The following is a 25,972-nucleotide window of genomic DNA, read 5'->3' on the forward strand; positions in this document are numbered from 1 at the left end:
TTCCCACTAGACTGGATTTCTTGACCTTGGCACTACTGACATTTTGGGCCAGGTAATTCATTGTTATGGGGGCTGTCAGTTATGGGGGCTATACCCTTATTTGTGATAATCAAACTCCCTGGGAGACAAGTCACCCCTTCCCCCAATAAGAACCAATGCAATAGACTGTGAAGCTCTGGAGGGCATGAAATACAACTGCTTCACTTAGTGGCAGAGTAGATGCCACTCATGGTATAGAGTGGATGTCCAATAACTGTTTGAAGGATGAATCAATGAACCAACATCAACTCATGACCTCAGAGGCATTCTTGAAAGATCCTGTTTTCCTGGTGAGGATTGTGAAATACTGGGGACAAAGGACTCCTCAGAACAAGCTGAGAGCTGTTCTTGATTCCCCCAGATATAAATGATAAATCTGGGTTATAAAGGTAAAAACGCTAGGAAGCATAAACACGGTGTCGTGCACCCAGGACCCAAGGACTGGACAACTGCCTCTGTCTGATGCCTGTATCGAGTTGACCCCACGAGGCTCCTTAAGACCTTATGCATTTCATGGTCCAATCTTTCTCCACCAAAGCTGCCCAGGTTAGGTGAATGAGGGAGGGGCCAGGGTCTCTAAACTTAAATAGACGCTCCTAAGGGACCTGGTAGAACACTGCTAAGCCCTACATGTTCCTTAGACAAATCCAAATGCGATGCACAATGAGGGCTATGATGCACACGGTGAGACTTCTGACCCGCAAGGTGCTGATTGCAAAAGCTCTTCATCCCCCTGACATTTATTCTCCCTGTCCTCACCATTGGGATTTTGCAAACCCTGTTCATGCTGAGTCTCTTCAATCAGCCAATAATATTTACTGCTGCATCAAGCCCACGTTCCTTCTCCAGAGCAAGCACGCACCCAACCTCCCAGTTTTCTTTATAATAGATGAATTCCTTCTTGTATGGTTCCCACATTCCTAGCAACCGAGCATATGTGGTTATATCCAGCTGGGTTTGGGTTGGCACTTTAGGGGCAGTGGTGATGTTTGCATGAAGAAATAAAGTTCTGATGGAGTCCGACACTTGCAGCAAAGTGCATAACTGGTACCATTCACTGGTACCAAGGGGACCTAGACTTGATTTCAGAATCTGCTCATGCCTCAGTTTTCCCTAGAGTGGCAGGTCTCAAAATGTGGTCCAAATAGCTCTGGTGGCCCTGAGACCCTCTTGGGAGATCCACATGTCAAAACTATTTTCCTAGGAATACTAAGATGGTCTGTCTTTTTGTTCACTCTCATTCTCTCACAGGTATACGAGGAGTTTTTCCAGTGACTTCCTGACATGTGATGGCATCATTGCTCTGATGGCTAAATAAAATGTGTGTGTGTGTGCGTGTGTGTGTGTGTGCCCGCGCGTGTGCTTGTGTTTTCCAATGTTTCTCAGTTTTAATTTAAATTACAGTAATTGTAGATGAATATAACCCACATAAACAAAAACTCTTCAAGGTCCTTGTAATTTTTGAGTGTAAAGGGGTTCCAAGACCAGAAAGTTTGAGAACCACTGTCCTAGAGCAAGAATGCTAGTCATACTTCTACAGCATTGAAAGTAGGGAGTGGGGAAAAAAATATTTGGAAGACCTTTCTGTGAGGTAGAGTAAGTTACCGAATATAAAAATAAGTACACTTTCAGAGTTTTATAACAGGAGTGTCACTGTGACATTTTAACTGCAAAATGTTCTCTAGGTCCTTCGAAGTGGAAAAAAAACAAGTCTAGAAAAAAAGCAAAAGTATTAATATTTTCAGTAAAAGCAATAAATCTTAAACACAACATTGCTTGTTTGGAGGTTTACTGATGATCTGATTTGCACCTGGACCAGCCTCAACTCAAACACCCCCAACCTGTCCAAAGCTTGGCTCTATTTGTTGGCATCCCTGAGAGCGTCAATTACACTAGCAATTTTAAATTTGACTGCAATTTTGAGATTATCAGTGGCTTTCAGTTACCCATGCTATAGAATCAGATGTATTATCAAACAGAAGTAATTTTGTTAATATCTAAACTACATCACTGAGAAAAATAAACAGATGAAAGACCCCATTCCCTCTAGCTTTAACACCAATCCTTCCATCACATCTGATTTTCCCTTTTTAAAATCTCAATTCCTTTTCCCCCTTCACGTAACACAGATGCTATTTTCTTGCCACCCTCACCCAAGTGCCTAGGTGTTTTGACCACATGGCATCATTCATACGCCCAGTATACCTAGAAGAGGCATATGACAATTGGCTCCATTTTTTAGATGGAACAACTGACACATGAAATCCACCTCCCCAGATCAACATGGCCAACTGATGGCCAGGCCACCAACTGCTACCCAAGATGCTACCCACCCCTACTGGAGCGGGGGTCCCCAGATCCTTGTTTGAAGAGGCAAAAGCTGGAAGCTGATGGGGGAATTTCTAGAAACTGCCTCTCCCTGACTCACATAAGCAAAAGCCATGCATTTTCTTAATTAAAAGAACAATCATAGTAATCATAATAACAGATAAGGAGAGGTCAAGAGCATGTCACCAACAAGAAAAGTTTTACCATTTCAAGGCTGGGGCAGATGGATGGTGAACTACCATCTCAAGCCCAGCCACTTTTCTACATCCAGCTTCCATCTTCTGCGCTATAAATAATTCAGTTTTCTTTTTTCTTAAATATCACAAAACCAAGTCGGAATCTTTATGTGAAGGATTCTGCTGTGTCCCTCTCTTCCTCCTCCTCTCCCTCCCTAGCCAGCCCAGGCAACTCCCAGGAGAAAGACCCCTCCAGCTTTAACATTTATTCTTTGACATTTCAGACTATTTGTTAGGCAGAGCTGCCTTCTTGAGATCAAAGTTGGAAAATCTTGCCAAGAACTCCCGCTTGGCCCTGTCTGACTGTGACAGCGAGGGTCTATTAACCTCCAAGCATCTGCTTCCTTCCTCTTCGGGAGAAATCCACCCACCCTCACCCAGAAGGGCAGCCATCCTCTCCCTCCTCCACCCTCCCCAGCACTCCAGGAGGGGGCAGAGGTCACCCTTCCCGCATGATACACTAAGACACTCAGCACAGAGAGACAGACCCCAGAACCAAAAGATGTCCCCCCCTAGGAGACAACAGTGACTCATGGGGACATGGTATTCGGGACACCTGTCTGGGTAGGATCATTTATCTGAGGAACAGCAAGCTCAGAGACAAATATGGAACAAGGAAAGGTAACTTACCCAAGTCATTTTGCTGGCGGTAGTGCTGAGACTGTTACCAGCTCTTCACTGCCACGCACTACTGCTAGATGATGTCACCTCCACCCGCCTGGGAGGGTGACCAGGTTTAGGGCTGAAGTCTTAAGCTCTTACGTGAAATGACTTACCATTTTCTTCTGAGGCGTCGCAGTGAAGGGTTCCTGCACTTCACAAGAGCACCTACCCACCAGCTGCCAGAATCATTTCTTCCTCCATACAAAGTCGAGGGCCAAACTGGGGGACTGAGCCTAAAGCTGGGCAAAAGGTGTCAGGGTGTTGTGGTTCACCTTTTTTGTTTCTCTATTTTTTTTTTTTTTTTGTGGTGGTTCATCTTGATGTAAGAGGTCAGTGGTTGACTAACCCATCTTGCTTGGTTCTTCTTCAAAAAGCTTCTGCCCACACCCTGACCCAGTGTTACCTAGAGTGTATGCATGAGTCTATTTAGAGTGAAGAGTGTTTTATGTTCAATTAGATTGGGAAAGAGGTAGGATAAAAAGGGTTATTTAAAGGAGGACTTCTCAGAGCCTTTAGTATCCTAACATGCATGGTAAACCTACAAACTATGGCTATACCATACAATGCTCTCCAAAGTTATTTGATGGGCTCTTAGCATCTTATGAAACTAGAGGGAAACATTTCCACAGCCAAGGAAAAGGAGAGCACTTGATCCTTACAACATGATTTATTTAATAACAAGTTGGGCATTCAGATGAAGACAGGACCCCATTGTAGAAACTGAAGCTTTCCCAGAAAACTGATCAATCCATGTAGGGCAGTAGTTGGTCAAGTGGCTGACCCACAAAATTACTAAGATGGCCAAAGATACCATCCTGAAAATGCACAGTGGTGTCATTCTGGTCTTTTTAATGACCAGATTGTCCATTTGGTATCAAAGGTACTATGCAGCAATTGCCTGTTATAATACCGGGAAATGTCAAGTTGACAGCCATAAAGATTGAACGATTCCATGAGTCATTCACACATGAACTCAGAATTTCAGTTCTCGCAGGAAGGACAATCTCAGAATATATTCTTTATTCATGGTGCGTCTTCTACTCACCCTCCCCCACAGAGTCAAGTTCTCACTGGCCGGCTCTGCATCTGGCTCCCTCTGAAGCAAAAGGCTTTGGTCCAGAGCTGTGGCTCTAAGATGGGAGTGACAAGAGAGATCCTGGCTGTGCCCTCTCAGCCAGCATGAGTTTTCAGAGACGTAACGCTCATGACAAAAATTGCTTTGAGATTTCCTCTCAGGTTCTCTGTCACGTGAGTCTTTTTCTCAGAATTAACAGTAAGAGAAGGCTGACACGTTGGTGTATATAAAATACGTGGGCTGGACTTAGCATCTAGCCTGCATTCTGGAATTTTCCTTCTCCCTAAGATTGCTTGTAGGAGGGCCCTGGGAGAGGTGCCTACATTGGTTGGCCCACGGGACACAGACTTTAGGACTTGTCCTTCTTGACTGTGGAAGCAGGAGGGCAGATCTTGGAGACAGCTTGTCTGGCCAGTGCTGAGAAGGGTTGGCAGTGAGACAGCGTATGTAGGTCCAGGGGTCTCCTGTGTTATGGAATCTAAACCCTCTCAGCTCCAAACTCAAGGACGTTCCATGTCTCCCTGCTCCCAACACCCTCGAGAACCTGGCTGTGTGCAGTAAATATCTCCCTAGGCCTGTCCAGCTACTAAGAACCATGGCACAGACTGTAGACAGATGTCATTCCTCCAAGAGCACCTGGGACCCCTTCCCCTCAGCCCCACACCTTCTCTTCCCCTGAGAAGTCCATCTGGGAGTCAGGATCACATGACCTTTGGCCAAAGGCTATTGCAAACGTTGCAACGTAATGGACATTGCACTGCAATTTTAAAACATTATCACGAGGACCAAAACAGACCAAAGCTGGTGTGTGCTTCAGAGTAAAAAAGTAGTGGCATTTCAGAGCTCTATAAAAGAAGTATCACCAGGCCATATTTGAGAGCAGTGAAGTCACTTTACAGGGGTTAGGTCCTTGCCCTTCTCACTGCGGAATAAACATAGGGACAAGAGAGGGAAGCCTTGTCCCTTGTCTTTTGAAGGGAAGTAGGCCGGTTGCTCCACTGAGGTCCCCAAAGGCCGAACCAGGCTTCATTTTGCTGCCATGGTAACAGCACATGGGAGGTAGAAACGGGGAGGGGGAAAGAGAGCTCCATAGACAAGCTGGGTGTCACTGTCAGCCACCAAGGCCTCTGCCATTACTCACCCAAGTCAGGCTTGGTGGGGTTTTTCCAAACTCACATGACACTCTGTTCCTCAAACTTGGATGGAGCCACAAGTCGGACACAACCCTGGAACTCATACCTCTGAGCAGCCTCAACCCTCGGTCTTCAAACCTTCTCCAAGCCATGTGGGCCATTCTGATCCACCTTCCAAACTCTCAGACAGCGCCTGACATGGCTCTTAGACAGGGTGTGAAGGGAGAACTGCTCTTTCCCTCTCAGAAAAGCCAAGCTCCATTCTTCCTGCCTTATGCCACATGCCCCTCCCTCCACTCTCAGCCAAATCAAAGTCAGGTTCATGGACATCAGAGCGGCCTTAAGCGGCTCCTATTTGCAGAGGGTCATGGGAAGACACGTGATCCTGAGAAGCCCAGGGCTGCCTCTGGTCTGAGTAGGAAGCTCACGCATCCCCTGTTTTCCAGGCTTGAGAGTCTCACCAAAGCCCTCAGTCAGGATTTCTCTACAGCTCGGCTCTTCCCTGGGAACCTGGAAATCCTGCCTTTCCCCTCTACCCAAGTAGTTCCATATTCCTTCCCAAACTGAACCTGCATGGACCTGGCCTTGCCTTTGGCACAGAATCTGAGTCATCAGCATCCTCTGTGTCCCTCTAGGATCTGTGCTTCTCAGAGATCCTCCTGCCTTTCTTGTTTCTTTCTTGCACAGGAGCCAAACAGGCTGTAGTCAAAGGCTAACCCCAATATCTCCCTCACTGTCCCCAGTTCTTACCATGCCCCACCCCCAAACCTGCAGGATATCTGAGCAATGCATCCGCCTCCAGCTGAAAGGCAAAGGGGTTGAGGAAGGAAGAGCTACTGCTCTCAGGTACACACCCAGGAGGGAACAGGGTCCTGATGGAAAGAGACGAAAAGGCAGCGAGCTCTTAGGCCTCATCACCCACCCAATCTCCTCCCCTAGCAAGCAGAGCTTAAGTCCCAGGGGCAAACTGGGGTCACTTTATCGAAGGAGAAATTGGGATTAAAATCCTACCCTCAGAATCCTGATGAAATTTCCAAACCACGTGCAAAAGCAGACGAGAAACCTGATCTCTTGCCAGCAAGAGATCTTCAACTCCCTTTGGGTTCAAGGAGGGTGGAAGGAGGCTTATTTAGCTCTGGGATATATGATTAGATCTTGGCTGAGGTTTTCTTGAGAGGTGAGCAGGGTTGGGGCAGGGGGGCGGTTACGGGATTTCTAAAGGCAAAATGCAGAACCAGAGCTATCCAAGGCAACTGAGGCCACAGGCCGCTTCGCCCGCTCCCCAGCAGTACAGTGGGGATGTCAGGGGTGGGGCAAAGCTAGGGGTGCGAGGGAGTAGAGCTTCAGGCCTCCTGGAAAATTCGGATGCAGACCAGGTTCCCCTGAAGCTCCCACCCTCCTCGCTGCCCCGTCACCTCCTCCGCTGTCACACGGAAGAGTTTTCCTTCTGTCTTTCCCAAAGGAGCCTCAGAGCACCCAGCAGCCCTTCACCTTCACGCCTCACCGTCTGTCCCTCACTGCCACCCTCATCTTGCTCTCCATTTCAGAGTCACTCTGGAGGCCACCTGTGAGTCTAGCCGGAGTCGGTAAGCACTGAAGGAACAAAGGCCCTCTGCCTAATCCACATTTGGCGCAGTCCAGGAAGCTACACGCAATGAAGTCAGCCTGCATTGATCTGCCGGCTCCCCGTGCCGTCTCCACAGCATCAAACCCTCCCTGGCGTCTAGCTCCTGTATCTGAGACGCTTGAGCCTCTGCTCAGGCCTGGCCTTGACCTGCAGGAGCTGGGCAGAGCCAAGGGAAGTGTCACGGCCCAGCCCTAGGCTGAGGTCCCACCTGCGGCTGGGGAGGGGGAGGATGTGATGACTGGGAGCTTGGCTACAGAAAAGAATTCCCACGTCAGAAGGGAGAGACACGGTAGCCCAGAGCCCAGCTTCTTGGCTTCCAAATTGAAGATGCTTGGCATCTGCTCTTTCCCTGGGTGAGAAGCACATGGCCGAGCTTCCACACATCAGGAGGTCTTTGAGGAAGGGTGAAGAAAGTTCAGATGGGGGTGCAGAAGTCAGGCAAGGATCTTCCTTCCACTACCTTCCTGCCTGAAGCTGCTCCCACTTGCCCAGAGCTGGGCAGCCTCACCTACCAACTTGAGGATCAGGTGTGTCTCAGCCAACAAGTCCTTCTTGACATCAAAGATGCCACCCTTGTCTGTTTGGGGATCTCACCAACTGAAAGCCAGATGATTCATCTTAGATGTAAGAACAACCACACTTTCAGGCATCAAGGGTCACCAAATGCTAGAATGGGTGAAGGAGGAGCGTGGCAGACGTTCTTTTCAAAGTCACCCTGTTTGGGTGTTTCCAGGAGGAAGTTAGGGATAGCATCTAGCCCCAAAGACCCCTGAAGGACTTCACCTGGGGAGCCACGGGGAGGCTATGGTTGTGGAGACCCCAGGACTGTAGCTTTCCAGGAGCAGAAGATGGGCTGCTCTGTGGGGCAGCTGAACAGCCAAGAGCACCATAAGGTCAAAGAGACCCCATGTCAGTCCTGGCTCTGCCACCCACAGCTGTGAAAACCTGGCCTAGTGATTACTAACTCTTTCTGAGCTTCAGCTTCCTTATGGGTCAAATGTGCCTGGCTCTGAATAGGTGCTTCATAAGTTCGACATAATGATTGTTACTAATGCTCCCCAGGAAAGCCCATTCTTTGGAGCTTGGCAACCAGTTCCGGGATCTGGCCACACAACCCTAGTGAAAGACTCAGGTCCTCTCCAGAGCATGTCCCTGGAAGGCCCTATAACTGAGTTGAGCACTGTCCTACAGCTTCTTAAGGGTACAGTGATTTCCCCACCCTCTGAGCTTCAGGGAATAGGGTTCAGAACCAGGGCCCCTCAATCACTCCTTCCAGAATGAAGATCCAGAGAGCACATGGCAAGCACACTGGGTTCATAGATTGAACCTTTGCCATGAAATCCCCTAGGACCAAAATGTAAGCTCAAGTCCAAGAAAGCCACTGTGAAATCCTGTGGGTGAGATTCCAAATACAGAGCTACAGGTCTTGTTGGTCCCCTGAGCCTCCCTGCCTGAAGTCAGTCCAACCCAGCATCCTTGGTGGGCTGAGTTCCTCTCTCCAGGCCTCCCCTGTGCCAGCTCTGACTGCTCCAGGGCCTCTAATGTTGGGGTAGATGCCATGGGACTTCAGGGCCCAGCAGGAAAGCATGGGGAACAGAGTCCTGGACACTCAACACAGCTCCCCAGTCTCAGCCAGTCCTCATTCCTCCCGGCAACTTTTTCATGCTTCCCTGCCATCTGCCATGGTCTCTTCTGCTGCTTTAGACCTTCTCAACGCTCTTAGATGTTCTCACTTGCAGCACAAGGCCTTGCCTTACACTTTATAGGCAAAATAGAAGCCACCAGACAAGAACTCTCTCACTCCCTTGCCCACCCCAAACCTCTAAACCCTCATCTTTTCCTCTTCCTCCTGCTGCACCAGGAGAGCTCTCCCTCCATGTGGCTGATCCTTCCTCCTGAGGATGGGTGCTTTTCTTTCCCATCTTCCCAGGGGCAGTTTCTATTCATCATCTTTTCTCCCATGCACTGGCAGGCTCTACGCATCCTGATAAAACAAAACTTAAATATCTCTACTTATTAATAATGAAATTCTCCCTAGAATCCATGCAGCCTGAAGGTCCCAAAGACAGTCTCAAGCCTTGGGGCATCCCTGGTCCAATCCTGGAACCCTTGAGAACAGGAGAATGCGGAGCTGGGGCAACCCCCTACCCAGGCCACTCTATAGAAAAGGAGAATCCATTGGTGGTGAGGTGAGGTGAGGGCTCAAACCAATCTAGACTTAAATAAGAGATTGAGTAAGGGTAAGTAGAAAAAGCACCAACCTAGCCAAATCAATCCCTGTTGGACTTCCACCTTGAGCTCACCCACCTTACTTCTGCATGCCTCATCTTTACTTCCTGAGTAAGAAGCCCAAAAAAAGCCTACTGAGACCAAGGGAAGGGTCAAAATCCTCCCAGCCCCCGACCTCCTCTCTTGTTCCAAATCTCCTACATACAAAGTCCCTTCGTCCTAAAAGGAAGACATTGTAAGTTACAGAAGGCATTTCGACCCTTCTAGCTGGGTCAGGGCCCAGGAACCAAGGGCAGACAGATACAGCCAGCTCATCTAAGCATTTTAGCCTCAGTAGGACCCCAGGACTCTTCTGTCTCTCCTTTTCTGGTAGCCCACATGAGACCTGACATGAGAGTTTGGCCTACCTTAGTGTGTATGTGCCCGGGGGGGTGGGGGCAGGGGCAGGGGGTGATCTCTGGATGATCGGCAGGTTGGCCTACAAGCACAGACCCCCCATCTTCCTCTGGGCAAGGTCACTTCCCCAAGATCCATAAGGGAGATATAAAACCACTCCAACCAAGGGAAAAATTACACTGGCTTACTGGTGCACCAAAGATAAAGGATCCCTCAACCCCACTCCCAGACCCCCTTACACATCAGCTCTGAAGAAAGAGTCTCCATAAGCCTTGGCTGTTCGGACAATAGAAGAGTCCCCAGCCACCGAAGAGACAAGGGTCTCAGTAACCTGAGTTGTATCTGAAAGAGTCAGGTTTGAACCTGACTTCTGTCTCTTGTGCTGTGTGACCCTGAGTGAATCATTCAACTCTCTGTGCCTCCAATTCTTTCTCAGTAAGATGAGGAAACACTTCACTGTATGGACTCAGCCTGTATCTGGAGGGGTCTCAGTGAAAGCAACCAATGGAACAGATTGTAAAATCCTTTGCAAACAGGACTTGGCTAAGAAACTTCTTTAAAAGAGTAATAGTAAAACAGGAGGGGATTAAAAAACAGGGTAGCCTGAAATTTCTATGTGTCTTTAATATTCTTTGCAAAATTGCCAAATAAGAGGTCTGATCCAGTCATTTCATTAGAAAATAAAGTGTTTATTAAGAAACTATACACTGAACACTCCTATATGTCTCTGCGGAAACACAACGCCCCATGGTCATAGCACAAGGTGAGGAAAATGGCAGAATAAAAGATGCTGGGATGGATGGAGCCTGGGAGGCTGGAAATGAGGTAATGATTTACAATAATTAAAAAACATCATCCTCAAGCTTACTCCTTAAAGCCACACTCAGGAGGGGGCCCTGGCCCAAAGGGTTGGCAGGACACAATGGGGAATAGCCAGACGTGAAGCAATGGGGAGCAGGATGGCGGGGAGCTGGGAGGGGCTAAATAAACACACTTCTAGGCCCTGGAGAGAACCTGAATCCCCATGTGATACTCTAAACATTCAGGTGCCCGGGAGGCCGCCCCAGATACTGGGCAAGAACTTGGAAAGCTGTGCATTTTTAAAGCCCATGGAGGTGTCTGCAGAATCAGGCTGAGAACCCGACGTGAAGAACCACCATCCACAGGACTCAGGACCTAAAACCCTAAGTGGGAATCCTAACCCCCAGGGAAATTTCCCAAGGCAGAGAATCTGTTAGCTATCACTGTGCATCATCACTCCAAAACTTAGTGGGTTAAAACCACCACCATTTTGTCCTATGAGCTCCCCATGGGTTGGCCCCCTCCTCCATGCTCCACCCTCAAGGGGGCAGCCTGTGCTGACCCCCTACAATGGAGGCACCATGGGTGGTGGTGGTGGAACTAGGCCAAGCCTGAAGTCCACTCAGCCAACATGGCAGCAAATCTGGGAGAGGTTCAGGCCCTACAACTGTATCTTTCCTATTGAAGCAGGGGGAAAAGCATCCCTTTCCCTCTCCCCAGTGGATCAAGTTGAAAATGGGGGAAACAAACCTCCCCCTTTGGGAGAGGGTGGCCATGGAGTAAGGCATGAGTCAAAGCAAGCAAAGTAAACACATATATTGACCAGAGAACAGGATGACACTTCCACTGGAGCCATGAGAGGGGCTGGAGGAGGCCAATTTTTACTTCTCTTCCCCTTCAGTTCATCTTGGCCTTGAAATGGTGATTCCATTGGGTGCCAAAAGTTCTCAGAGTCAAGAATAAGTAAAAGTGGGGGAAGAGAGCCAATCCTGGGATCATGGAACAGCAGGAAGGGCCTTGGTCCCTGATTCCCTTGGTCCCTTGTGGTCCTAGCAGGATGCCCAATTCACAGGCAAGACCTCCTGCAGCCAAAGCTTGTCGGAACTGCAGATCTAAAGGCCAAGAAGGAGCCCTGGAGAAATCCTCTTCTCCAAGGAGTTTTCTAATACCACTCACTGTGAGCCGTTCCAGAAAGAAGAGGAAGTAGGGGGAAAGTGTGTCCAAAAAAAAGGTATGGTTTTCTCCACCAAAAAAAAAAAAAATATATATATATATATATAGAAAATGATTGGTTTCCATTCTTTCCTCTGAGACCTAATCTGGTGCCAATACTTGGGCCTGGTTCCCTCTCCTCTCACCACGCCGTCTCCACCTCTGCTTAGATGTTCTTCCCCACGGGAGGCTGCAGGGCGACGAGGTCACTAAGAGGATGGCCTGGTATCCTAGGGAGAGCCAGGGAGACCCCACGCTTCCAAGCGGGGAAAGTGAGGCCGGAGCACGGATGGACTTCATCAGGCTTTCTCGTGGTGGTTGGGTTGTTTGTGGAAAGCAAGAGAATGGCTAGTGTATTTAAGAGATGGTTCCTGGTGCACAGGTTTTTAATTCTCTTTATTGGCTCTTAAGATGATGGCAGGTGCTGCCTTGCAGGCCAGAAAAAAAAGGAGCACAGTGATGATTGGAGGGAAAGGGCAACCCTGCCAGTGGCGGATGGGGGCAAACACCCGTCTTGGTGGTGATAAAGGATGCAGGGGCACCGGCGGCTCGTGTAGTTTCTACTTAGCATCCCCGGATCCAAACAGAACAATGCCTAGAGCTTCCAACCTCTCAGAGGGCCCAGCCTACCAAGGTGACATCAAAACAGGGAGGCTTAAAAGGAGTTTTTAAAAGCCATGACGTCCTTTGCTGAAATAAACATTGACATCCTCAACATAGATGCCATGGTTAAGAGGCTTGGAATGTCCGGGAAGGCTTATTGGATTCAACATAATTTCTCTGAAACCTATAAAAAACAAAAACAAAAAAACAGAAAAACAGAAAAAAGCAAAATAAAGTAAAAACCAAAACCCCCAAAGAAGATCAAAACTAGAAGGGGAAACAGAGAGGGAGCTTGAAAGGTAGGGGGAAGAACTGGAGATACGGGATACGGATACAGATATATTGGGAACAGCCAAATGAATTCTCAGCAAAAGGGAAGGATAGGAGGAGGGGATTAACTTAAAACCAAGCATGGTCAGAGAAACTGGAAACACTCCACTTTTGCTGCAGCCTCCACTGAACCGAGGAAGGGACGTGAGCAAAACATTTGGGGGCTTGGCCTTGGGTTGTCCTGGAAGAGGAGGGGAGGGGCAGCCTCATCTAAGTAGGAGGAGGCCCTGATGATGAGCTTGAGAGGGAGGTGGGGACAGGGCATAATCGCTAGTGTCCCTGGGAGGCAAAGGGGTGGGAGGAGAATGCTCTCCAGACCTTACATTCTTAAGGGATACCTAAGGGCCATTTCTAATCCTAGGAGCTGGCATAATGTGAACCACCTTTGACTGCAACAGGTTGGGGACACTGTACTTCCAAGACTATAAACTCCTTCTCCTTCACTTTTTCCTCTCATTTCACGCAGTCAGTGCAATGATGGCTGATCTCTCAGCCTTCCCGTAATTCCAAGTCTCATAGGGGATGGAATACCCTGGAGGAGTAGCATTGGTGGCCATCAAGCCATGGGTAGCCTCAAGCAAGGAGGACTTCCATGCTAGCTCAGCTCCTCTCTGGCCCCACCCTGCCATGGACGGAATTAGGATGTCCAGAGACATGGGTGTTCCTGATCAAATCTCCAGAAGGAGGTTTTTCAGTCAACCCCGGATTAAAATAATGTCTATAAAATAATGTCTGTAACGAGTGTGTGGGTGTTTACGTGCGTGTGCAGACAAGACAGGAGTAAGCCAACCTTTTTAGGAAAGCTGTGTGCAGGTATGTGAAGAGCGTAATGGGCAGCTAGACGTTGAGGCTATGAGGGGGAGAGATCGAGTTGGTAGCACTGAGACTTTCCCCTCCTCATTCTGAGGGCATATTGCAATCAAAACAGAGTTGAGTCATCTTGGATGTTGGGTGCCCTCCTTCTGCAGGGAGCGGGGTTAGATTGTGGAGATGGAGGAAAGTTCCTCACTGATGAGGTCATGTTTAGAGGGAGACTTGGTTTCAACATGAGATGTTTCTGTGCTAGCATCACTGTGCTAACCCAGGACAAGGGCTCTCTTGGGTCTGAGACAGAGGGAAGGCAGGCCATTGGTCTAGAGGGTCTGTGACTCCATTGTTTCTCTCCAGGCCATGGTCCCTCTCTCACTTCCCCCAGATGCCTCACCTAGGCCCTGTGAAGTATCCTGGCCTGGAATATTTCCCTCACCTAAGGGATTTTAGTACCAATCCCACACTAGGCACCTAGTCATCCCTGAGTCCTCTGGGACCTACAGAAACTTCATGAGGCCTTAAGATCTTAAGAATTAAAATTGGTGAGGGGGATAGGGGGTCTGTACTGCATACAAAGACGTCAAAGGAGGTAACTCACCATGTGACCTTGGGTAAGACACTTCCCCACTCTGGACCTCAGGTTCCTCATATATATAGTGAGTTGATGGGACTAGATGATCTCTATTGTCCTTCAAGTTTAATATCCCATGATTGTCTATGTTTGAAAAGACCCCTGGCAGAAGAGGCAGACATGGGGGAATTAATGGTCAGTATTGAGCCCCATGTGCAAAGACATGGGGAAGTATTTTTCTTAAGTGCACAAGGCCAGAAACAGAAATCCAGGTGTTTCCAGCTCCTGTACTCACACTGCTTTACCTGTAGGGGCACCTGCTTTATTTTAGGCATAAAATCTAGATACATGGTCCCCGGAGTATCACACAGTGCCATTAAGGAACTGCATGAGGGGATCACCATAAACTCTGTCCAACCTTTCCCTACCATGCTTACCCCCCCACCCCTCTTTTTGGGCCGGGGGAACCCTGAACTTGTGCCCATCACTGCTTTTGTCAATGCCATTTCTGGGACTGGAAGGATGATTCATATGAACTGAGCTGATGATCCCACAGGTCTTGAGACCACCTTTTTGGCCCCTTCTCTCCCAGAAGAGAAATTCAGCTACTCTCCAAGAGGGAACAACATGACAAGGGGGAATGAAGAGGAGAAGAGATGGGGTGTTTGGCCCCTTGAAATCGTTCTTGCCTCAGTTAGGGCATAAACAGAACGACAAAAGCTGTTGGTTCCCTAGAGACCTGACAACTCTAAGCCCTATGAAAGAAGTATCATAGCTGTGAGTGAAATCTCCCTTTAAGGCCATGCAGCATCATGGGCCCTGGAAGGCTCCATGTCAGATCCATTAAAGGCAGGGGCCAAGCCTCTGCCAAGGTCCCTGAAGCCACCTCCGTGAACATGAGCCTTTTCCCATATGAGCCGGGATCTGAAGTTTGTTTTATCTGGAACTCTTTCCCAGGTGGAGCCTTTCCAAGATTCTAAATGCTGAAGGCTTATAGCATAAGAGGCACCGCTCCAAAATCCTCCATTCCTCCCCCTTTCACTCAGAACAACCCCAGAGCAGGAAGGAAAAGGCATATGTTCAGGGGAGGGCAGGGGGGACAAGGACCACCATGGACATGGACTGGGAAAGGGAGAGATGGCTGGAGGAAAGGCCAAAGAGGAGCAAGTATACTTCTGAAGAAAGCCTCGCCCCCCAGTGGCCCATGGACCCTCACGTCTAACATTTTCCTCCATCTGTCAACAGCTGTCCCCAGAGTCATCCAGCACAAAGTTACTCGTAGGCCCTCTGTAATTCAGAACAGAGCCTGGTCTTCAGGGACTGTCTAGGTGTATGTTTCCTAAGAAGCAAGCCAGAGACTCTGGGATCGCTTTGGCAATGGAGGGAAGCTGTGAAGGAAGAGGCTAGGGGGTGCTAAGCACCCAGAGAACTGGATGAAAGCTTTCGAAGCCAATCCCATTGGGCCAAAAGCCGGTTAAATCTTCAAGGGCAAGCTCTTTAATATTCACTGCAGCAAGAGAAGGGCTGCCTTCTATGGCCATGCAACACAAAAGATGGCCCAGACCTTCACACCTCTCTGTTTTTCTGACAATCTTGTAAATCCTAATCATCTCACCCTCTCTGGGCTTCCATCCCAGACCCACTCTCTTGCTTTGGCCTTAGGAGTCTAGTGCTACCAGCTTTCCAGCACCCACCAGTGAGAACTTCCCTTGCATCTTCTGTCTACACACTCATTTGACTTTGGATTCTCAAGGCCTCCCTTTCTGTCCCTGCTTCTTCCTTTTTGTTATCCAACATGGTAATTTTATTCCCTAACCCCATAAAGTGGGTTTGGGTTATGGCCTTGATAAAAGGCCCAATACCAAATGGAGCCCTATTGGATTGTTTCCCAACATTCCCTCGTCAAATGTATTCATTCATCCTCTTAAAGTTGCTACATCACAGAAACGCTTAGCATTTACATAGCATTGGCTGTGAGAAAGAGGAGGTTGATATACACAGGAGTCCTGGCACTGAGGTCATGGGTGGCTTAATCATAGGGAATCAGAGGCACAGAGCAATTGAGATCCTTGTCCAGAGAGAGAGTGAGAGCAGGAGGGGTCCACAGGGTAGATGTCAGGGTGGGGAGCCTGCGTTGTACCCCACCCCAGTCAGGGGACATTCTAGCCACACCCTCTATACCATTCCCCAAGGGGTGAGAAGATGTGAAATGTCTTGAAGCATGCTGTGGGCAGGCATGGGCTAAAGAAGGGAGACTCAAGCAGTGCCCGGCTATAATAGCCCTACCATCCAATGCATCACTGATCACCCTGGAATCCAAAGACCTATATAAGTTAGTGATGGTGCCAGGCACTGCTTACAGTTAATTCAGTATCTCCATTTTATTTATTTTATTTTATTTTTTTGGCTGCACCACGCAGCTTGCAGGATCTTAGTTCCCCGATCAGGGATTGAACCCAGGCCCTGGCAGTGGAAGCGCAGAGTCCTAACCACTGGACCACCAGGGAAGTCCCTTCAATATCTTTTACAAGTTGATATTATTAACACTATTTTACGTGTGGGAAAACTAAGGCTCAGTAATATATATTTAAAAAAAAAAAAAAACCAAGTACACTTGTGGCAGAGTCTGATATTGAACACTGAACCAAGTTTTTCATAACCTTAAACTCCTTATAATTAACTGCTTTGCAATGTGGCTTCCATTTGTTGAAAATCAATGTACAGAAAAGGAGGCAGAAATGGAGGTCAAGGCCGCAGTGATGGGGACATTCTTCAGGGGAAGCAGGGCTTTACCTCCGGCTCCTTCTGCAAGGCCTGGCTGGAGGACTAGAGTGTTCCTTCCTCACTAACAGCTTCCCTACCAGGGAGCCGAGCACCCCCCATGCCCCGCCACTGCCCTCCTCCAGTAGATGTCCAGCCCAACCCTTTCCCACGCTGCCTCATTTTCTGCAAGTGTTAGCCAGCCACATCTACCACTTGGTTTGTATTAGGACCTACCAAGTAAAGAATCCCAAACTCTATCTAGACATTGACCCCTTCATTTTGATGTTACTTCTGGGAGTTCAGCTTAAGAAGGATGAAAAGTAAATGTGATGAAAGAGAGATAATCATGAATTTGTAGAGACGAGCAATTATTCAGAACATAGTCACACCTAGAGCAAGAGTGTAGAATCTGAGAATCCTCCTGGGAGGCCAAGTATGGAGCCCAGAATTGCTCTCTCCCCAGCACTCTCCCCTTGGGTCACTATGTGAACAAGAAGTGACAGGAAAAGGTACATTATGGTAAAGAAAATGTCCCTCATAAATGTCGCTTGCTTCGTTTGCTGCCTGTGTGGTGACCTCTCTAAGGTCAGGGGAAGAAGGTCATCAAAGAGCCCCAGTGGTCCCGGGTTATGACTATCGTTACATGGTTCTGTACCTTAACCTCCTGATGTGGCTATTGTTCTCAATCTAAGTTCTTTCCTGCCATCAGATTCAGTAAAAAGATGGTGGCACTGAGCCATGTGGGTGAGACCCAAATGCCTAGACTTGCTGGCCACAAACTATCTTACTTAAAGCTCTCAGATCATTTCCTCTGTTATTCTGAGGTTGCAAACCTAACCAATGGGCCATCTGTGGCTCTGGGTTGTGTCTCATTTTAGCGTGATTTTTAAAAAATTTTTGAATTAGTTGCCAACATCTAAAAGTTGGAAGATTTCACATTTAAAATATCCCTATTTCTAGCTTCCCTTAAAAATCCAAGAGTTCTGTCAATGTTGGGCCAGCATTTCTGCACAATGATAATCAGCTAGAGCAAAGTGGTGGCCACTTCATTTAGACAGGGCATGTGTTCTCTAATTCACCATATGCCACACCACTCCCTATTATCCTCCACCTGGTTCCTTCACTTATTTACAATCCCTGCATGGTTTGTCTTAGCATTTGAGTTGAAAACTTTACAATAAACATAAAGCCAGCACTAGGTTATGGGCTGTGCATTAAAGACCAGGGAATGCCCTCTCAGCAAGCCTCACTGATTATCCCTATAATGACCAAACTTATGCTACCTCTGGTTATGGTTAAAAATGATACATAAGTGGCTGGAAACCTCCAACAGAGGGATAAACCTATCTCAGAAAGAGGAGATAGTTCAGGAATTGAACTGTATGGGGAAGAGGGCATTGTGTTCAGAAATCAGGTTCCCAAGAAGAAAACATGCTACAGACCACTTATAATGCTACTGTTGGGTGAGAAGATGGTATTTTGGGTATTTGTATCATCAGCTGGCTGTGCTTCCACTTTGCTTGACACATGTAAGGCACTTGACCAAAGGTTATCAAGTGTCAGCTAGCAGGACTTTTCAATACAGCTGTTAAATTTCATGGGGTATGATTTGACTCAAAGTATTCCCATATCCTTACAACAACAAACATGCTACAAAGGCTTCTATAGGATATGCAGGTGTACTTGGAACTGAAATGTCCCTCTTGTATATTTCATGGCTAAGAGTGTTGAACTGAGATCCCCAGCTTCAGTACGCAGCACCTTTTCCTGTAAAGTTGCCTCAATACTGCTGGGAAAATCAATGATGAGACTGCCCTGGCCCATGTGCAAAGCCTGGCTCCAGCTGTGCGCAGATGCTCTGAGGGAGAAGGCTGCTGCTGAATGTAACCCAAATGTGAGTTAGCTCAGGGAATCACGCCAGGAGAAGTCACAGTGGGAGGGCATCCACACCTAGGTGAGATACAAGGGCATGGAACACTGAGATTCTCAGACAAAAGCCAAAGGCTCTTCCTTGAAGGAATCTTGAAGGTTCTCCTGACTCTTCCCTGAGGAATACTGCAAGGCTCGCGCTCGAAAGGAGGAGGAATGTGCTTGGGGGCTTCGCTCTTGGTATCACTATTGTCCCAAGAATAAGCTGAGCTTGGATCAAAGGAGTGAAATGCTAGTTCCAGAGAAAGGGAAATTCCTTCCACTCCAGGACCTGGATGAAGTGACCTCTTAGAATCAAAATACTTCACAAGCCGTGGAGTAAAATTAATCACCTGGTAAAACCTGTTTACCATTCTCAAAATTAACTCTATAAGGGACAATTTGTAATAGCGGAATATCTCTTGCTTAATTGAGAGAAGAGAGAGCCTCAGGTATGAATAACCTTTCTCTATCTTCACTCCCTCCCTGCACTTCAAAATATTTGTCTTTATATTCAGCATATTTTCCCCTCTTTGATTCTTTTTATTCTTTTCCAATGTTTGAAATATCTGAAATAAGAAAGCGTAGAGATTATCAAAACTGTGTACCCACCACCCAGTAATAACAATTTATTACATTTTGATATCTTCTTTCCAAATTTTTGAGAGAAATAATACATGACACCTATGGCTGTGAGCCCATATGAATGCATCCATGATCCTGTTCCTAATCTAATCCCTCACCAGAGGTAATCACTGCCCTGAAACAGATGAGGATCATTTCCAGGCATCTTTTAATAATTTGCCTGCAGAGGTATATATCTGTAAGAAAATTGCCTACGTTTAAATTTTAAAACAAGGGATGTTTTTTCTAGATTTATCCACATTAAGACGTGTAGTTCTCATTCATTAATTGTAACTGATGGAGTCTACCATGTGACTATACTACGAATTATTTGTCTGTTCTACTAACTGACACTTATTTCCATTCTGTCATTACTCCAAAAAAAGTTGCGATAAATATTATTACACAAGTCTCTTTACGTGCATGTGGGAGAGTTTCTCTAGAGCAGCAGTTGGCAAACTTTTCCTGTAAAGGCCCAGATAATAAATACTATTTTAGGCTTTATACAAATCATACGGTCTCTGTTGCTGCTACTAAATTCTGTCATTGTAGTCTGAAAGCAGCCATAGACAACACAGAAACAAACAAATGTGTTCCAATAAAACTTCAATGATAAAAACAGACAGGAACCAGATTTGGGCCTTGGCCCACAGGCCACTGTTTGCTGACCTCTAGAGGCTTGTTACTCAAACTATGGGCATGTAGACCAGCATCAGCATCAGCTAGGAGTTTGGTAGAAATGGAGACTCTTAGACCTCAGTGAATCAACATCTTCATTTTAACAAGTTCTTCAGGTGATTTCTATGCACAAAAAAAATGTTTCAGAAGAATGGTTTTAGAGGATATCACTGTAATTTAGTGTATAGAAATCCTTCATTGTATTGCCCAAAGTGATGGGACCAACTCATATTTCTATGATCACTAAATGGATGAACGTCTTACCCTGTATCTCCACATATGATATTATCTGATGTGTAGTAGGTGTTATCTTCTTGTAGCTTTAAGGTGCATTTCCCTGATTACTGCTGAGGTTCACATCACCTCAATTGGAGTGTCCTGTTCTGTGAAGTGTCTCTTCCTATACTTTCTTCATTGTGTTGTGTGTGTGTGTGTTATACATGTGTGTGCATTATATATATTATGTGTGTATGTGTGGATATATATTACCTATATAATAATATTATATAATAATATATAATATGTACATACACATACTATATATATCTACACATACATACATACATTGTATATAAGTTGGTCTTTTTTATTTGTGGGAGTTTGTTATTTATTCTGCATGTAAATTCTTTGTTGGCTGTATGCATTGGAATTATGTCGCTCAGTCTATGGTTTATCTTTTACCTTTGTATATGGTATCTTATATAGATTTTTAAAAATTAATGTAGACAAATGCATTAATCTTTCCCTTTATGATATTTGTAATCTGTATCTTAAGATTTTCCCCCCTCAATGTCAAAGGATATACTCTTTTCCTCTAAAAGTACTATATTTAACAATCTCTCTTAGAGAAGAATTCCAAAAATTTATGTAGAGTCTCCTCACTCAAGGAAATGGAGCTTAACTCCCCACCTTGTGTGCTGTGTTTATCAGCTTACTTCCAAAGAGTATGGCAAGGGGAAATCGTAACTTTACAGTGGAGAATCCTGGTCTCAGCCAGGTGATCAGGGGTAGCATATTCAGTGATGCCATGTGATAAGCATGATATGATGTGATGAGGGCAGCACACATCTCTGTGGTCTTCCTCCCCAAAACTCATGACCCCAACCAACAAGACTGAATTGGGAGGCATTCTGCATAAAATCTGACCTCAAAACTGTCAAGGTAATCAAGGACAAGGAAAGTCTGAGAAACTGTCACAGATCAGATGAAGTTAAAGAACCATGATAACTAAATGTAATGTGGTATTCTGGATGGGATTCTGAAACAGAAAACAGACATTTGAGGAAAAACCGGTGAAATCAGAAAGAAGTATTGAGTTTAGGTAACAATAACATGCCAAAGCTGGCTTCTTAGTTGTGACAAATGTGTCATGGTGATTTAGGATGATTATAATAGAGAAAACTGAGTGAGAGGTATAAGAGAATTCTCTGCATTCTTGTTGCAATGTTTCTGTATATCTAAAAGTATTTTAAAACAAAAACCTTATCTAAAGCAAAAAGTTCTACTTTTAAATTTCACCCAGAATTTATAATTTATTGTGTGGCTGGTATGAGATTATTTTTCCTCATGTGGTTTTATTGAATAAATTCTCCCTTTCATACTGATTTGCAATGACACATCAAAAATACACACATAGCCACACATCTTTCTGTTTGTTTATCTATATATCTACATACATACACATGTATGTTTTCTGAGTGCTAAAAAGATATTATTATACTTTGGCCTGTTTGTCTCCCATCTTAATTACTAGAACTTTATAATAAGTCTTTTTGTCTGTGAGAGCAAATCTCAACTTTCTTTTAAAAAAATACCTTGGCTATTCTTTTTCTTTCATTCTCTCATATAAATTATAGAATAAGCTTATCAAACAAGTGTCTTCAAAAACCCTGCTGGGATTTTTACTGGGAGTGTATTTAATTTATAAACTTGGGGGATAATCAACATCTTCATTATATTGGTTCTTCCTATTTATGAACAAGATATATGCTCCATTTGCTCATTCTTCTTTTATACTCTTAATATTGTCTTGTATTTTCTAGAAGATATTGCATATCCTTTGTAGAATTTATATTTTTTTGCCTTTTTTTGTTTTATTTCATTTTTGCTATTGTAAGTGTGATTTGTTTTCAGTTAAATTTTCTAACTGTGTTTAGGGAATATATTCATTTGTGTTTACTGATCTTGTATTAGTAACATTGCTGAGCTCTCTAACTTGTTCTAGCTTTATAAGTACCTTTTGATATTCTATGTAGGATGATCATATCATTCACAAAAAGATGGTCGATGGTCGTATGTCTTTCCACAATTCTTATATTTCTTTTCTTGTCTTATTGCATTGGGTAGAATATCTAGATCATTGTTGAGTAAAAGTCAGGATAACAAACATCTTTATTGTTAACTGTTTGTTTTTTTTTTCTACGTGGTTCATAATGTTGGATTGTAGTTCATTTTGAGTAGGAAGGATTTTTTTCCCCTCTTTTTCTTTTGTGCTCAGTCATCATTGTCTAACGTTTCTGGTGTTGTTGTTGTTATTGCTGCCTCCACCAAGGCTCTTAGAACTTCAATTCCAAACCCATCCTATAATGATGGTCTGGGGCTCCTAAAGGGTGATACCATTTTAAAATAAAAAAACTGCTGAAAACAAAAAGTTCTACTTCTAAATTTCAACCAGAATTTATAACTTACTTTGTGACTGGTATGCGGTAATAACATGACTTTATTATTCCTCATGTTGAATAGTTTCTCCCTTCCATCCTGATTTGCAATGGGATATAGCAGAACAGTCTTCAGCTAGGTGAGTGGCTTAAGTCAGTTCATCATCTCATGGTTACATCTTTACCTCTCTCCCCTACCTCCTTAGGTTCAGAGATTCCTATTAGCTGTACTCTCAGATAGGGGTTGGCAACACTATTTTTTCAGACTCTTTTCATCAATGTGGAAACCTGTCCCCAACCCATGGCTTCAAGCGGTGATTCTAGCCCTGATCCCTTGACAATCTGGACCACATATAGTTGTGCAGGACCCTTGAGAGCTAAATTTCTGTCCTTACTTTTTGCCTCCAGACTTGGAGCCCAGCCTGAGAATGAATGTAGCTTTGCTCATCAACCTTTTGTTTTTGTACTACTTCTGACCCATCAGGTTACTTATCTTGCTCTTATGCCCACATAGCTGGGTCTTAGGCCAAGCTATGTGTTCTTATATTTTTCTGTCACTGCAGTGTGTTTGGAGCAGAGGAGGTGCACCAAAGCATGAACCCACTGCACCATCTTGACCACAGCTTGATTACTTTTCTTTCTTTCTGTATTAGAGAAAAATGTATTTTCTTTTTTTCTTTAACTGGTGCCTTCAATCCTATCTCCAACTTCTTTCCTCAATTATTTCCTATCTCTCCGGCATCTTCCATAAATCCTGTTCTATTCCCCTTTCTGCAGAAATCTACATATGGCCATCTCTATCTTTCGGTATGTGCTCATGTACGAAATCCATGTGTGCCCACGTTCCCAGTCTCTCACCTAGTAAATGATGGAGCAATGTCCTCCGCTTTACATACCGTCTGCTATCATCCCATTTCCTTAGTTCCTTTGGGTACAAACATTTTGCATGATCCAATTCCAACTATAACTCCACTGTCTCACAGATCGTTAATGCTTAACTTCCCATAAACCAAGTTCTATTCCCTCCACAGAAACTGACCTCTTGAAGGTCAACAATGGTTACTCCATAACTAGATTTTCTCCATTCCTCTTCACCTTGGTCATTCCACAGAGTGTGGTATCTCAACCATCCCACGTCCCTCATGACACTTATAATACTGTGTCATCTTTCTACCTTCCCGCTCCTGTTCTTTCTGTTGGCTTCTTTTCCTCCACCTGTACCTATGGTGGTTTCTCAAGGATCAGTCCTTTCACCCTTGGTTACTCAGAGTGGTTCTTGGACCAGCAACAGCAGCATCACCTGAGAGCTTGCTAGAAATGAGGACTCTCACGCTCTTACTCCAAACCTAGTGAATCAAAACCTGTATTTTAACAGAATCCTCAGGTGATTAAAGTGTAGGAATGCTGTTCTAGCCATCTTCTCTCCCTCTCTCTCTCTCTCTCTATCTCCTTGTACAATCCATCATTAATGTCCACATCCAGTGGTGTGACGTCTAACCCTTTAACTCCAGCCAAAAACTTTCTTCTAAATTCCATTCTCATGATGCCAACTGGCTACTTGGCATTTCCATTATTGTGCATCATAACCACAAACCCAACATTTCTATAATCCCCATCCCAAACAATTTCCCTTCCTGATAGGCCAATTCTTTAAAATCTCTACCATGCTTATAATCACCTAGGCACTAACTATTGGAACCATCCTCATTTCTTGCCAGTGTCTTTCTAATTTCCCATATCTAATCAAACATAAGGTTTCAATACTTGTTTTGCAGTATCTCATGTACACATGCTTTTACTAGATTCCCCACTTCAGCAAAGCATGGCAGAAAGATCTGGAGACAGATTGACTGGCTATCAAATTCCTGTTCTACTACCTACCAGGTATGTGTGACTTTAAAACCTTAAGTAAATTACCTAAATTCTCAGAGCCTTGATTTCCCTTTCTGTAAATTGGAAATATCATTATCTATCTCACAGGTGCTGTTGTGATTTAAAAAAAAAAAGCATCAGGTCAAAGTGTGGCACATGAAACAGATGATTAACAAGTATTGGTTTAGGCTTCCTCAACCCCCATTTCAATTTAAAGGCCACTGTTTTGGGGCTTTGTAATATATTCCTCTGACTCCAGTCCCTAGGTTAAGCTTTCTGACACACCATTGTCAAATTATGTCACTAAAACATCACGTTCACCAATCCACCACCGTGTTCAGGGGCCAACACAGATTGAAAGTGCCTTTGTATGAATCCCAGATGGCTTAGGCTGCCATTCTGGTCTTGCCACACCCTGTTTTCAGCCAGATATTCTGCCCTTGTCACCCACCCCTCCCCTATTCACAATCTCTGGTTAGATAAACTCTAAGCTGACCATATCTTACAGTTTTTAGTTTCCATCCTCACTTCCATGGTATTGTGCTGTCCTGAGTGTTTATCTTCTAACTTATTTTCCCCATCCAATTCCCATGAATTCTTCAATAACTAGCTCAAATCTCACTGTCTGTATAAGTCAGTTGGCAGTTAATTGTGACTTTCTGTGTGATATTTCTTCTCCTGTTATCTGGAACTGTTTTAAATATAATACACAACAGTGAAACTATTCATGGATATATTTTTTTCATTTCTCAGTAAGATCATTTTTTAAAAAAACCTAACGACTAGTATTTACAAGCATTTACACATGCCCAGACAATGAGTGAAGTATTGTGCACGGACTTCCTCATCTAACCTCCACAGCATCCCTGTGAGGGGAGAACTGTTAAGGTCCCTAGTTTGTGGATGAAGAATAAAAGGAGTGAAGATGTTCAGTAACTCATGCCAAGTTGCCCTGTGAGTAAGATGCAGCGCCATCTTGAATCTAGGCTTTCTCATTCTAGCTCTTGTGCTATATTGAATTGTGCTATATTAACCCCTCTACTATACTGAAACCAAATCAGGAAGCACTTCCAACAGCTCCCCCTATTTCTCACCTGATAGACCAGCATTTTAGAGAATAGAAAACTTATTTTTTAGAACCGTGTGATATGACTCGTGTGTGTGTGTGTGTGTGTGTGTGAATCTGTGTAACAATATGCCACATTATTTTGAAGTTCTACTATAGTATCTTGGCATTTACAAAGCATTTCTTCTTCCAAAACTTTAAATGATTATGTTACCCTTACAATAACTGTTAGGTAAGGAAAGAGAAAAAAAATTATCTTAACATCAATGCCTCCTTCTTGATCATGTGGCTCTCCCAGAACCCAAGTCCTCAAGTCTATCTGCTATCCCAGGGTGCCTGACTTTCCTCAGG

At 45.1% G+C, this 25,972-nt stretch overlaps 1 protein-coding gene across 4 annotated transcripts in view; it reads right to left on the reverse strand.

Moving 5' to 3' along the window:
• Positions 1 to 25,972, reverse strand: part of NTRK3 (neurotrophic receptor tyrosine kinase 3) — a 296,832-nt gene that overhangs the window by 75,609 nt on the left and 195,251 nt on the right. For 2 of the 4 annotated variants that reach the window (XM_055088209.1, XM_028495629.1), the window contains 2 exons: positions 14,081 to 14,215; positions 10,480 to 12,526 (listed from right to left, as the gene is read on the reverse strand). The exons of the other annotated variants lie outside the window; for them this stretch is intronic. In XM_055088209.1, the coding sequence (XP_054944184.1) occupies positions 12,408 to 12,526; positions 14,081 to 14,215 (254 nt within the window). In that variant the 3' untranslated portion in view covers positions 10,480 to 12,407. Of the gene's footprint in view, positions 1 to 10,479; positions 12,527 to 14,080; positions 14,216 to 25,972 lie in introns of those variants that run through there. 4 annotated transcript variants of the gene reach the window in all.

The sequence above is a fragment of the Physeter macrocephalus genome, chromosome 11, assembly GCF_002837175.3.
Source record: "Physeter macrocephalus isolate SW-GA chromosome 11, ASM283717v5, whole genome shotgun sequence".
NCBI classification, from domain to species: domain Eukaryota; kingdom Metazoa; phylum Chordata; class Mammalia; order Artiodactyla; family Physeteridae; genus Physeter; species Physeter macrocephalus.